We start from the raw sequence: 14454 nt of genomic DNA on the forward strand, positions 1-14454 counted from the left end.
TAAAGCAATACGACTATTATCCCAGGATAAGGGATTTTACAGGTCATAGCTGTTCTTTTATTTCGTATGACACTGTGTGTTTTTGAAATACTGTATGTGCATGTTACTCATTTTGACCTTTATCAAATACGCCATTTAACTAATAGTGATAATGATTAGGATGATTGCAATGGTCTTAACACATAGCAGCTAGAACACAGCCCAAGTGTAACTAGAATTACTGCCTCATGGTCTTATGCCTCCGCCAACAAGTCAAGTTGCAGTTTACATCCATGTCTGCCCAAAATGGCATCATTTTATCCTGTTAGACATGTGTGAAAATATCAGAATTAGCATATGTATACTTGAAAAATGTTTTGTTTTTTTGTGAGGTCACATTGATCACCAAATTCGAATCAGTTCATCCTTGATTCCAAGTGGATGTTTGTGCCAGATGTTACGAAATCGCCTCCAGGTGTTCATGTGATACCACTTTCACGAGAATGGGACGGACGTGAGGTCACAGTGACTTTTGACCACCAAAATGTAATCAGTTCAGCCTCGAGTTCAGGTGGATGTTTGTGTCAAATGTGAAGAAATTCCCTCAAGGCAATCCTGAGATATTGGGTTCATGAGATCGGACGGAGAACTCAAACACATAATGTCTCCATCCAAGGCCATCTCTGGCGCAGAGGCGTAAGAACAACAACGTTTTGTAATGTGAATTCAACCCAAAAGTTTTCCGCCTGCAGCCTAAGCTAATGAGCACTCCCAACGAGGTGTCATAACAGCAGTCATTAATAATGTATGTACTGCATGCAGCGTTTTATTTCCCTGCATTTTGCTCTTGTCAATACTCATTTGCAGCTCTGTTGGTGTTTCCATTTTTAGCCAACAGTAAGTAAACCTGTTTATTTAATTTGAAGCACCACTTTGTTTTGAGCTGTAAACAGAATGATCTTGAGCTGCTTTTAAAGTGGAAATATTATTCCACTCGTCATGCAATTTGGATCAATAATTACAATTTTTGTAATACATTCAATTTATCTTAAATAGAATGCGTAGTCTTTCTGCGGTGTAGAGAGAAAGAAGTGTGAAATTTATTTGCCGTCAGTTTCGGCGGCAGTCTGTCAGAACCTAAAAAAAGAGGGCTTCTTAGTGTTAAGTCACACTGTGAGAGATCAAATTGTGACAAGTCGCACCCACAACAGTTACCATTACCATTTCCTCACATAAGATGAAACTTAAGCGGTCCCCGTGTGGAAATTGAGTCGTTACAGAAAAGGAGAGGCTAGTGCAGCTGCACTGATGGAAGTGGCGGTGATTTCACGGCTGCCAGTGCTGACAAGTACCTACTCCGTTTCCTTACCAGTCAAAACACATGAATGTTAAAAAAGCTCAGCCACTCTTATTTTGTTCTGAAAGCCTCTACAGCAGGGCCTCTCAAACATTTACATAACACAGACCCCGCACACATTATCCCACTGAGCTGCACCTGGTCTAGCTTTACTTCCAAGGATTCCTAAGGTAAAATATTTTTTGTTTTTGATGAAGTCTTGAATTTTACAACCACCTAATATGGACATAGAAAAAATAAAAAACTAATCTTGTGATTCAGCAGGATATTCATTATAACCACACTGGGGGAAAAAAAAAGAATAGCACTGCAGCATTTCCCCCCTCAGAAACATCATGATTTATTCATTATGTATTGTGTTTATCAGGTGTGTTGAAAGATAATTTTAAGAAGAACACCCCAACATTTTCAACATTGCGTGGGAGTTTTTTAATTAGTGAAGTTAAATAGTAAAATAACACAAAAGCAGCTTCCTTTAGTGCTTTTGTTTATGATAGTTTGAGAACTAGAAAAGCTAAAGAAAACCGGAAAGTGCATCTCCAATTCCCTTAGCAAGTATGTACAATAGAAAAACAATGAGAAATGGATTATTTTTTAGTGCAAGATAATGTCATTTTATGCTGTCTGAAGACAAAAACAAAGAAGTGCACTCAGTGATGTTGTGCAGGGCAAACTAATGGGAGTTTAACCATGATGGGAGGGGCGAGGGGGGTTACGGATGGGACACACAGTCTTTTGAGATTGGTCCGGATGTCTCATCTGAGGCTGTTCTTATACACTGTTCGTAGCTATACCTAGGAAAACTAATGCACTGTAATTTGTATTAATCCCATGAAATAAATTTGTTTGTAATCCATGTAATCGTGAACCAGGAAGTATAAAGACATTCGTGACGTGTTGCTGGACATTCGCAGGAAAACACGAAAAATGAGGAATAGCTTTTCATAAGATATGTTGTATGTAAGCTCACCTTGCAGCAGGGACGTTGCTGTTGTCACAGTCTCCGGTACGCCATCCTTGCTGTAAATGGACTGGAGGAACTCTGGAACGCAGTCGTTTTCATCGGCAATAACAACTCGTACCTGAGAGAGAATTGAGGAGGGGAGAGGAGGAGATTGAAAGATGGAGAGAGACAGGGAGGGAGTTAGAGAAGGGAGGGGAGGTTGGCATGAGTAAATAACATAAAGTCTAACCTTCATCAGACAGACTTTGCTCTTAAATGTGGCATTAAAACACACAAATTCCTGTCACATGAACTCATCAAATACACTGCAATAAAAATCTTAAAAAGGTAAAAATTAGGGTTGTCGCAGTTTGGGGCAAGTCATAGTCAAGTCAGCACACTGACACACTGACAGCTGTTGTTGCCTGTTGGGCTGCAGTTTGCCATGTTATGATTTGAGCATATTGTTTATGCTAAATGCAGTACCTGTGAGGGTTTCTGGGCAATGTTTGTCATGGTTTTGTGTTGTTAATTGATTTCCAATAATACATATATACATGCATTTGCATAAAGAAAGCCTATTTTCCCACTTCCATGAGTATTAACAAATCTCCCTTTAAGGTACACTTTGAACACATAAAAAATGTGCGATTAAATATTGTAATCGATCGACAGCTCTAGTAAAAATAAATCTTTCAACATGATTATTCTAAGTAATTCAAAATGCCTCAAGAATTCTTCTGACAAGATATACATCTTTAAAGTTGAACAAATGAACACTAGGTCTTGTTTATCTCGTTATTATACCTGTGTGGAACTGCATTGGGAATTCTGAGCAATTTACTTCACATAAACCATACATTATATCATAAAAATGAGTAAAGCGTTTCTTCATTTCCGATCTCATACATGTTTCAGTAATGCCGTTACCGTATCTACATGCTAAAGCTGCCCAGGCAATCACGAGAGGAAATGCTGGAGATTAAAAGTCACACTGGGTCGGTGTTATGAAAATTTTAAATCTGGGATTACTACTTCAGGCACCGTCCGGAATTGGTTTTCTTTGGGTCCGGAGTCGTTTTCATCTGCGAGTAACCCAAATTAACCCTTTCCCTAGCCAAAAGCAAGCCTCATCCCAACCTTCTCCAAAGGCGTGCCCTGACCCTGATCCCTCTGGTTTATTTACCCCTCCGCAGTGAGGGAGCTTCTGCACAGTCGGCCCCTTCAGTAGGCCAGCGGAGAATGCAATCTTGTGCAATTTTTCAGAAGCCCTGAGCTAACAAATGGGAGTGGATCAGTGTGCAAAGATGAATTTGTATGGTGTGAGCATGTAGGTGTGTGTGTGTACGTGTGTGTGTGTGTGTGTGCGTGAGACACCGTAATGCAGTTCAGTTCATTAGGGGCATGAAGGCAAACACAGCATCTTCTACCAGATGTCGACTGCCTGCTTGCAGCATTCAAGAGGAATAAATACAGACATGAGCTAGCTGGAGAGTGGGGCTGTCAACGAATATTCTAAATGTGAAGATATATTTGAATAATAAATAAAACAGATATTCAAATATGAAAATCAATATTCTATTGTAAAAGAAAAGAGCACTACCACAGCTCTCTGTCTCGCGCACACTGAAAACACATCATGACGAGAGTCAACACAACGTCACTTTCATTGATTGAAAATGAAATGTAGCGTTAGGTCGAGCTGAAAGAGGAATAATTCAACAACAAGTGTAATGATGGAGAGAACTCGGCGACACTGTGTCTTAACAGCCAACGTTGCGTTACATCATGAAAACAAACTACGTACCTACACTCACTCACAGCCAGTTAGGACGTGTCAAGGACATAAAGTGCAAAAACTGATGTGCTTTTTTAGAACAAATATTCAAACGTCATTTTGGGCAAAACTTACTGCCCTACTGGCCGAGATCTTCCGATACAATTTTTACCTTCCTGACACCAATTCCGATACCTGAACTTCCGGTATTGGCCGATATCGAGTACCGATCCGATATCAGCGTGATAAACCAAATATATTCTTATTGTTATTCTTCTTCTTCTTCTTCTTTGTATAATACAGCTGTTTACAACTGACCATGTATGGATTGTGATATGATTTCTATCTTTGTTGTATGGCCTGGCTCAGGTTAAACCCTTTGTAAAACATGAACACATACATACAGAGAATAAATGCAATAGATCTTTATTTTAGTATCCAATTTGTCAGTTACAAAGAACATAAATAAATGAATCTAGGAATATATAACTATTCCGTATTATCTTAGCAGTCTCCTAAGCGGACAGCTCTGTGTGCTAATTTGTCCTGCAGGGTGCAACATTCAAACACCCTACTAGGGTACTGAAGCCTTACTGTACATACTGTACATATTGCCACTTTTCTTGTTGTATTTTCCACTTGTGAAATATTGCCAAATGGCTGACATTTCCCTCTCTCTGACTAACGTTACACTCTCAACTAGAGCCGCACTGTTGTTGTTTGCTATCGTCACGTGACAAAGTACCTGTAATCAGTTCTTCTTCGCTGCTCTAAAACAGTAGTGGCCAGTGGCAGCCACGATGCATCCAGGGCGACAGCACAGTGAAGGCTACTGGTTTGGAGCGGCGAAGAAGAATTGATATCCGGTTAGACAAGTTTTCTGGGTTAATAAATTATGGTATCGGATTGGTGCATAGAGTGATGTACTCGCCGATACCTGACACTGCATTTTGGGCAGTATCGGACGCATTTCTGATACTGGTATCGGTATCAAAACAACTCTACCTCCTGGAGAGCCTCCACTCTCAGCTCCACTTCTTCTCTTCCATATAAACACAGCGGTATAGACACAAACACTACAGATCCCTCTCTGATATACACACACACACACAGACAAACACAAACACACACACAGTGTGAGTGGTCTGCAAATACCACTGGTATTAAATCCTGGTAGGTAAGATGAAGTTCTGTAATATCAGATAATCCTTCAGCAAAGATCAGCTTGAAAGCAATGGACAACAAAATAAAATCTGACCATGTCAACTCCCTGAGGTGATTTGTGTGTGTTTGCCAGTGACTGTTAATCTTTGTTTGCCTGTGTGCATGCGTGTGTGCGTGTGTGTGTTTGCATGGCAGAGTGCCTGTGCGCCAGTATGACGGGGAAATGGCAGGGGTTCGGCAAGACATATGAACGTACAGTACATGTGTGTACAAGGCTGAGGGAAAGCAAGATTGAATGAGAAGAGAGGGGTAATAAAGCAAGATGAACACATGCACACAGACATTGTGGGCGCACACACACATACACACTTGGGGCAGCTGCAGGCAGGTCTCAGGCTGGTTAGGTAACTAATGGTGCCGATGAGCTATCACTCCTGGAGGGAGAAACTTGGAAACTACCTGCAAATTAAAGTCATGCTCAGTGACTCCAGTCAACACAAATACACCACCTCTGTTCGCTATTTTGGCAGACGGAGACAGATTTCTGAAAAGCAGAAAAAAAACTAAAAACGGACAGCTACACAAATTGAAGCGGTGGTATTATTTCTTTCTACAGTCCTCCGATATTAATGCTATAGTAATATACTTTAATAAGAGAACGAGGGGGAAATATAATGCCGAAAGGTTTCGATGTTTTTGGAGGATTTATTGACTGAAATGGCATATAATATTTAGGTTTGTCAATCGATTAATCGCATGATTGTTCAGTAGCGATGTTAAATCATCAGTAGGCAGTATATTTTTGGCATCATTGGGCAAAAATTCCATAATAACCTTTCAGCATTTTGTGATTCAAGTGTTCTGAGAGAAAACTTCTGCACCTCCTCATGGGTCTGTTTTCAGGCTTTAAAAAATCTTTGGCCAATCACAGGTCATTTCAGAGAGAGAGCGTTCCTATTGGCTGTGCTTTGGCTCTGTGATATCTTGCAGATGCCATTAGGAGCACTGGAGGAAATAGAGGCACATGATTTTTGTTTCAGATTACCTGTCTCATGCACTACTGCACTGATATAGTGACCGTTTTATAAAAATACATTTTCAATCATGTTTGCTCTATTTCTACCCACGGCAGCTTTAATAGTATGCATATTTAAACAACTGAATGAGTGTGATGGTCATGCCTCGTCACCACCATGCACTATAAACCACTTTTTGTTGCAGCCATTCAGCCCTCCATTATCCTCTCAATTGTTCCAATGTGATATAATGATTGATACCGCAATTGTGTTCAGGAGGCAGCAAAGAGCACATATAGGGGCATTGAAGCTTATATAAAGCACACAGCATTTGTAAAAAGGTTTACCCTGTCAACAAGATTAGCCTACACAACACCATTTATCCACTGCTGATACAGAACAAAAAAAAATGTTGGAGACAGAATTCTCCTACAAATAGTTTTCCATATAAATAGTTAATTTGTTTGAAATGCAAATCAATTTCTTTCAAGAATCGCCTTAAAATTGAAAATAAAATGAAGTATCGGTGCATCACAGGCAGTATGCTCAGCGTTCAACACACACAGCATAGTGTCCATGTGGTGGTGTTACACTGCGCAGACAGAGAGGCGGCTGTGGGGGCAGGAAGGTTACGGTGTCGAGAAGGCGCTGGCTTTTCAGCGCTGATGGGACTATATATGAGGATGTTCAAATAGCTTACCCAGGCTCCAAAGGGCAAGCATAGGGCTGAGGAGGCTGGCCACCCAGGGCAGAAGTGTGGGCAGACAAGGGCACATACCAACTCTCTGCCAATTTATTTCATTCTTTCATTCCACCTCCTCGCCATTGGATCTAGTAATCCTCCTCTCATTTCTCTTTTTTCCCCTCTCTCTCTGTCTCTGTCCATACAGGCTCTCGGTGCTCTGTAGTCCACAGGGGCCCAGAGCGGAGCAGTTGAGGACAGATCTGTTCAGCAGGACATGTTTTAGCCTGAGGTCAGACTAATGATGGAAACCAGACCAGATGCATCGATGCCTGCAGCGGTCAGCCGCTGTTCTCTCACTTCCTGACAACATGAGGAAGTCACTGGGAATTCCAAAGCAGTCATTCCAGACAGACAAGTCTATTTGGGTTCGACTGAAGCCAACAATCACACTGTTGGACTAAAAACCAGACATGTACAGTTATCTTTTAGGTTGAGGATTTTCATGCCCTTTTACAATCAATTCAGGTTAAAGGCATCCCATAACAACCCATGTAGCATTGATGAGTTCAAAATGCCTCCCATTAAACAAAAAAAAGAGACCAATCAGGAGGTCCTAGAACCAAACGATCGCTTTAACTGCAACATTTGCAACTATTATCATCCATACAGCAACTGTAAATCAATAAAATTAAATCTAACTGCATTCCAGCAGCTTAAATGTATGTCCAGCTCAAGGACGTCTCAGAGTAGACTGGGATTTTATGACCAGTGTGTGGTTACTTTATTGTCTGCGAGATATATCATAATCACCACTGCTCACCACAATTCAACAGCTGTCTTCCAGCCAACTATCGCTGCACTGGGTCCACAATTCTGTCCAAGAAGAAGTACGTGACAATAGCTTGAAATGCAGCAGATCAAAGTCAGCCGTGCTACACGAGAAACAAGTAAAAAAGGATTGGACATCGTTCCACTAGTAGAAGACTTATTAATTTGAGGACTTGTCAGATATTGTCTGCAGTGTGCTGTAAAGATTGACGAGATAACCTTGTAATGTCAACAATCTTTGAGGTTTGAGGACCATCAAGTCATTGAATTTGACAGTGGAGATATAACTGGGAATTCACACACACACACACACACACACACATACAAACAAACCTCCGCTGCGCTGCTCATGCTGTCCAGGCCCTCGCTGGCTCGCACCAATAGCAAGTAACGATGCTGGTCGCTCTCGTAGTCAATAGGGCGGGTCAGGCTGATTTCCCCCGTCTCTGCTGAGATGGAGAAGAGGCTGCTGGGATTGATGAGGAGGCTGTAGCTGATTGGTTTCTTCTGGAAAGACACAGCAGGCGTGACCAGGAAGCTGGGGAGTGATGGAGAAAAAGTACACCACTGACTGAATGTGCAGTACAGGGTGGGGTAGTAGGGAGCAGAGTATATGGGAGCATCCAAAGTCTCTTAGTTGCATCCACATTTCCCTCACTTGTTCTGATCTGTACTAATAAAGACACAGTTATCACTGGCAGAGCAGCAGTGTTTTCTCTCTGTAGTCTGTTACCTGTTTAACAAACACCTGCACATGAATAACAGCTGCAGTCTGTATTTATATTGTGGTCCGTGTCCTGTTAAGATGCTCAGGAACCATTTCTACTGGCACAATGCCTTTATATCATTTTATTCATTATTAGCGTCTGTATTTATTGATATTCTGATTGTGAATTAATTATTTAATAACCCAGAATATGATGATGGTGTCTTTTGAACACGAGAAATTATTTATTAGGCTCCTTCAGCCGCAGTGTGAAGGAGAGATACCTCAGGTCCTTCTGCTGCTGTTCAGACCTTCAAGTAACACAGATGTTAACTAGGTGGTGACTAGATGGCGGAAAACACAACAGATGTTTGTTTTCTTCCGGAAAAAAAGGTTCAGGTGATGTGGCATGGCCAATCACGGAAGGCCACGTCATTACTGATAAAACCCAATCAAGGTGAGGACGTGGGTTTCCCAGTCATCGCCATCACGCAACCCTGGAGTTTTAAAACTAAAACGGGGTCGGCAGCGTTTTCAAACGTCTCCGTATTAGGGGCTCGAAAACACCGGAATAGTGTGGACGCTAGGCATAAACGTAGCAAAGTTATGCGTTTTGAGACAAAAACTTATTAGTGTGGATGTAGGCTGGTGTAGAGAGGAATTCTTTATAGCAGAAGCCTTTTCCACTATGGCAACATAACGACACGTAACTTGGAGTGTTCCACACCCTGAACTGAAGAACCTGTAAGGCTTTTGTTCTTGGTTCTGCTTTGAGTTTTGACTGTGTTTTGCAAACATTTTGTCGTCATACAAGTCTTTAAAAAAGCAACACCACTTTGGATATACGCCATTAAATAGGCGACAGTGGCACTAGTACTGTTTGTTTTTTTCATGTTTACACACAATGACTTTTAGATATGACTATCATTAAATTCATAGTGCGACTCCTCCTGCAGTAGGAGGTTGACAGAATGGAGTGAACGAGACCAACAGCAGACCAGCTCTTATCCAGCTGTCCAGCTCTCCGCCCCCCCCGGAGACAGGTAGGCTGCCCCGAGGGACGCACCAGCAGCTGCCGGTCCCGCTCCCTCTGCTTCCTACCATCAAACAGGGAGGTGCAGGTGAAGAATCTGATGGGAAAAGAAGATGCAGCGCGAGCATTTCTTCACTATATTTCCTTCACTTTCGAAAAAACAGTAATTTTACCTTGCAGAACACAGAAGTTGCTGGTGTATCGCTGCCTCGATCGATTAGTTTGTCTGACTTTGATGAATCCAAATTAACCCTTTAAATTACCAAAGTCACACAATAACACAAACTAACCGATCGAGGCAGCGGTATACCAGCAACTCCCGCGTTCTGCGAGGTTAAATTACTGTTTTTATCCAAGGAGTCTAGTGACTTTGAAGAGAGCATGGATGGGTATATAACAGCTTCAGTTCCCCATCAGAAAGGGCTGTCTGACGGCAAGCTAAAGTGGTGAAAATATTCTAAGTATAGCGTACTCTTAAATTTATTGATGTTTTTAGGTGAGCCTTTCTTTTAGGCGGCTAAAATATCCATCCACAGCAGAACATTGCTTTGCTCCCTTGCTGGTGCTCCTGTCTGTTTCTCCAAACTGGGAGGATGCCGACCATCATCTACTGTAGGTAATACACTGACTATGGATAAGTACCTCATACAAACCCACTTCAAAACACCCAGACTATCCTTTTAAAAAGGCAAGTAGAGCGAAAGAAGAGCAGAGAAGAATGGAGTAGATTGAGGTATCTTAGAGCAAAGTGATGAGAAGAGTTGAGAAGAAGAAGAAAGTACAGTAAAGTCAAGTACATTTCTGTACAGAGTGTCTACCAGAGTAGTACTACGTAGAGTACACAAAGAGGAGGTAGGGGGTGGGGGCACACAGGTGTAAAATGCTGAGTTGTTGCTTGTTATTTATTAGACGTGCTATCTAACCCTTACTCAATTTCCCTGATGAGATCAACAACAGACTGGAATATCCACTTTATTGGTTTGCCAAATGTGTCAGTCAAATAAAAGAAGCTGGAGGGGGATAATGAGACCAATCCAAGGACACTAGTCATAACTGCACCACTTTAGTCAGACCTGAGGCTCTGTGTGCGTGTGTGCTCATGTGTGTGGAAGGATACACAGGCCTACACAGTTTAATGTGTGAAGGCATGTGTATGTGTAACATGCATAATTTAACATACATCACACTGATACACTACGATCGCATACGAATAGTGTAGAGACCATGCATTACATCCATCACGGTCCACTGCATTATAATGCAACGCTGTGTGTGTGTAAATCAATACTTGATGGCAGTGCTTTTACTCGTGAGCTGCATATCATCTATAGCGGTCTGTGAAACATGAAGATGTGTTAGCACATCCAGAGAAAGAAGGAAATGTTATATGTGTGCACTTGAAAGCTTTTGTGCATAAACTCACGGCTGTCCTTCAGGGGTGTTTTCCGGTATGGCAATGGTGAAGGAAGCGTTGGTGAACTGTGGCGGCCGGGCTCCAGCCACCACAGAGACGGCGACAGGGGCGCTGCGGCTGCCAAGCCGGTCGGCGGCCACCACTGTCAGCAGGTACTCCCTGTCCCGCTGCAGGGGAAGGCCTGTGGTTCGTACCTGGCCGTTCTTCCTGTCCACTTCAAAACGACCATCGCCACCTACAGATAGAAGCAATATGTTTGTTGATTGCAGTACCATTTTAATTTATATTCAATATATATATATATATCACTCGTTCCAGAGTCCATCACAAATGCAGCTTGTTTAATTACACATTCCACAACAAACATTTCCAAAACATTTTTTTACTTAAAGCCATAATCTGCATGGGTTTTAATTAAGGGTGGGAAAAAATGTATTTCACTTATGTATCGTGATTTTTTTTTACCATTTTTAAAGTTTTTTTAATGCCAGAATCAATTTATTAGCTTCATTTGAGTCTATGCGGAGATAGAAGGAAGTTCTTGCTATCATTGATGTAGTCTGAGTAACGTGACATCATATCCGTTCTGTATCCGTCAACCAAAAGAAGCCGCAGCCGGCCGAAACAAGAAAGCAGCAAACGGCGGAGGGTCCGTGTGGATACGACCTGCACCCTCACATGTTAAATCCAAAGTGGTAAACACTACACATACAGTAAAGTATGGAAACACTTTGGGTTTCACACATTGCAGGAAAAGCAGAGCAAGACATCATGGCTAAAGCTGCATGCTAACTCTGTCATGGAAAGGAAACGTTATTGTAATGCGGTAGCGTGCGGTCATGCCAGCAACCATTCGCATCTCTCTGGTCAAATCGGTCGACGCTACAACTGCCGGCGCTAGCTGTTCAGAGCTAGTAACAGACTTGATTTTCACAATAAGGTGTTAACAAAGGAAACTGTATATACAAAATACATATATAAAAATATGATTGATTGGATTATATTCACCAGAAGTATACAACATTACATGTCCCTTATAAATTAAAAAGAAAATACATTTAATTTGTGACGGAAATTTCTTTACTCTTTGGGTTGCTGGAAAAAATTTAATGTTATCCCCATTAGTCAATTAGACACAAAAACATGGGTAAAAAAAGGGTTGGGAACAATGAAAGGTAAGCGGTGACATTTTAAGACCACTGTTTATGTAATTAAATCATAAATATTAGCAGAATAGAGGTAAGTAGAGTGTTTCTCACTGAAATAACGAGCAGAGAAACTATATAGGAGATGCAAAGGATTCATGCGTCATGATGCGAGTTGAAGCTGGGTTTATCGTGATCCTTTTTCTTCCAGGCTTCTTTCGGTGGTTTCATGTTGAGTAGGCTTTCCCCTGGACACATAGCAGACTGCCAGGGTTACGGCTCAGAGTCAAGCAGCGCACAGGACTACAAGGCAAGAGGCTGTGTAAATACTGCTGCCTTCAAAAGCAGTCAAAAATATTGTAAACGTATGCTCAGCGGGCACCAATAAATTGCTAGATATGACTGGACAGTCAGTTTTCCAAGTTGTTGAGATGTGAAATGCAAAGAGCAGAGAGACTGGAACAGGGGTGTTAAAATTCATGAATTGTAGGTAACATAACAGGGTACGATAAGGCTTCCATCAAAACTTCTCTAAATGTAATGTAGTTGTCATTTTTCACTCTGCGTGATAGACGGCATCCTATTGTCACACCCAATCCTGCATTCACAAAAAATAATTAAACCAACATCAATTCAAATAACTGAAAAGTTTAGTCTAGACACTAACATCAATGTGTATGTAATTTCTATTGTCAATTCATTCTCTGTCACCCCCATGGGGAAAATTGGAACACCGTCTCTTTATAGTAAGTGGTTTAACAGATCCCACAATGGGCAGAAGAAATCATTACATGGCAAACAATAAGAAAGGCAATTATTTTTGCGTAGTGGAGAAATACATTACATTACACTGGAAAATAACTATGTGTGCATTAACTACTTACTGGCTCAGTAAGAGGCTCAAGTTTCAAGGAGCAACAGAAACAGACTTGACTCTGCATCATGGAAAATGTTCAGAAAAAGTGTTTGCCATGAAACATTTATTCTCTCTGTATTATAAACACCAATGATGAAATACTAACCAAGCAAACTATTGATGTAATCCAGACTCATTTTGAATTGGGAACACCTATAGTGAATATCTATGATCAAAGGTTTTGTGTATAAATCAATGCACTGACTTCAGCATGATTACTAGTAAGCTCTAAAAATGTTCTGTACTTTCTAAACTTAAACCCATCATGTCACAAGACTATTTTATTGAAAACATTTTACTTGTCATAGCAGAAACAGCACATGTGTAAAGGATCACTCTATTTTATAGGCTTATATTTAAGCGCCACAGTATGCCATGCCAGTGAACCAGTGTGGACAACACCGGGCACTCACCCACCTACCTTAAAGAGATAGTTTGGGTGTTTTGAAGTGGGGTTGTATGAGGCACTTACTTCTCCATAGTCAATGTATTACCTACAGTAGATTTCTGTCGAAACACCCCAAGTTTGGAGATGCAAACAGGAGTACCAACACAGGAGCAAAGCAATGTACTGCTGTGGACGAGGGCAGCAGCAAAACAGATTTTAGCCTCCTAAAATTAAGGCTCATCTAAATTTTTTTAAGTGTACGCTATATTTAGAATATTTCTACCTCTTTACCTTGCTGTCAGACAGCCCTCTCCAATGGGGAACTGAAGCTGATATATACAGTATATACACATCTATGCTGTCTGAAAGCCAACAGACTCCTTTGGAAAAAACAGTAATTTTAAGTTGGTCTAACTGCCTCGATCAGGTTAGTTTGTTTGTGTTATGGTGAATCCATGCTAACCCTTTAAAACACCAAAGTCACATAATGATAAAAACGAACCGATCGAGGCAGCGGTGGATCCGCAACTCCTTTGTTCTGTGATGTAAAATTGTTTTTGTCAGAGTCTGGTGGCTTTGAAGGGAGCATAGATGGATACATAACAGCTTCAGTTCCCCGTCAGAAAAGACTGCCTGAGGGGCAAGGTTAAGTGGTGAAAATATTCTATTCTATTGTATAGAATATAATATTATATATTATATTGCCTTCAGACAGTCCTTTCAGACGGGGAACTGAGCTGAAAGTGAAATTTATCAATACCCTCTGTAGCCAGACTGTATTGACACAAACAGTATAGGTAAGTTTTACTTTCAGTTCAGTTCCCCGTCGGAGAATATTGTTAATATAGTGTACACTTAAACTGATATTGATATTTTTAGTTGAGCGTTTCTTTTAGGCGGCTAAAATACCCGTCCACAGCAGTACTTTGATTTGCTCCCAGGCTGGTACTACTGTCTGTTTCTCCAAACTGGGGGCATGCCAACCTCCATTTACTGTAGGTAATACACTGACTATGGATAAATACCTCATACATACAACCCCACTTCAAAACACCCAAACTATCCTTTTTTTTAAGGTAAGGAGTTTAGAAAAATAATCTGAA

At 41.1% G+C, this 14454-nt stretch overlaps 1 protein-coding gene across 1 annotated transcript in view; it reads right to left on the reverse strand.

Moving 5' to 3' along the window:
- The window catches only part of LOC141783216 (neural-cadherin), a 335373-nt gene that overhangs the window by 228761 nt on the left and 92158 nt on the right, over nt 1-14454 (reverse strand). The window contains exons 3-5 of the mRNA XM_074660373.1: nt 10912-11137; nt 8083-8287; nt 2307-2418 (exon numbers count right to left, since the gene is read on the reverse strand). Coding sequence (XP_074516474.1) covers nt 2307-2418; nt 8083-8287; nt 10912-11137 — 543 coding nt within the window. The remainder of the gene's footprint in view (nt 1-2306; nt 2419-8082; nt 8288-10911; nt 11138-14454) is intronic.

The sequence above is a fragment of the Sebastes fasciatus genome, chromosome 2 (assembly GCF_043250625.1).
Source record: "Sebastes fasciatus isolate fSebFas1 chromosome 2, fSebFas1.pri, whole genome shotgun sequence".
Classification (NCBI taxonomy): Eukaryota; Metazoa; Chordata; class Actinopteri; order Perciformes; family Sebastidae; genus Sebastes; species Sebastes fasciatus.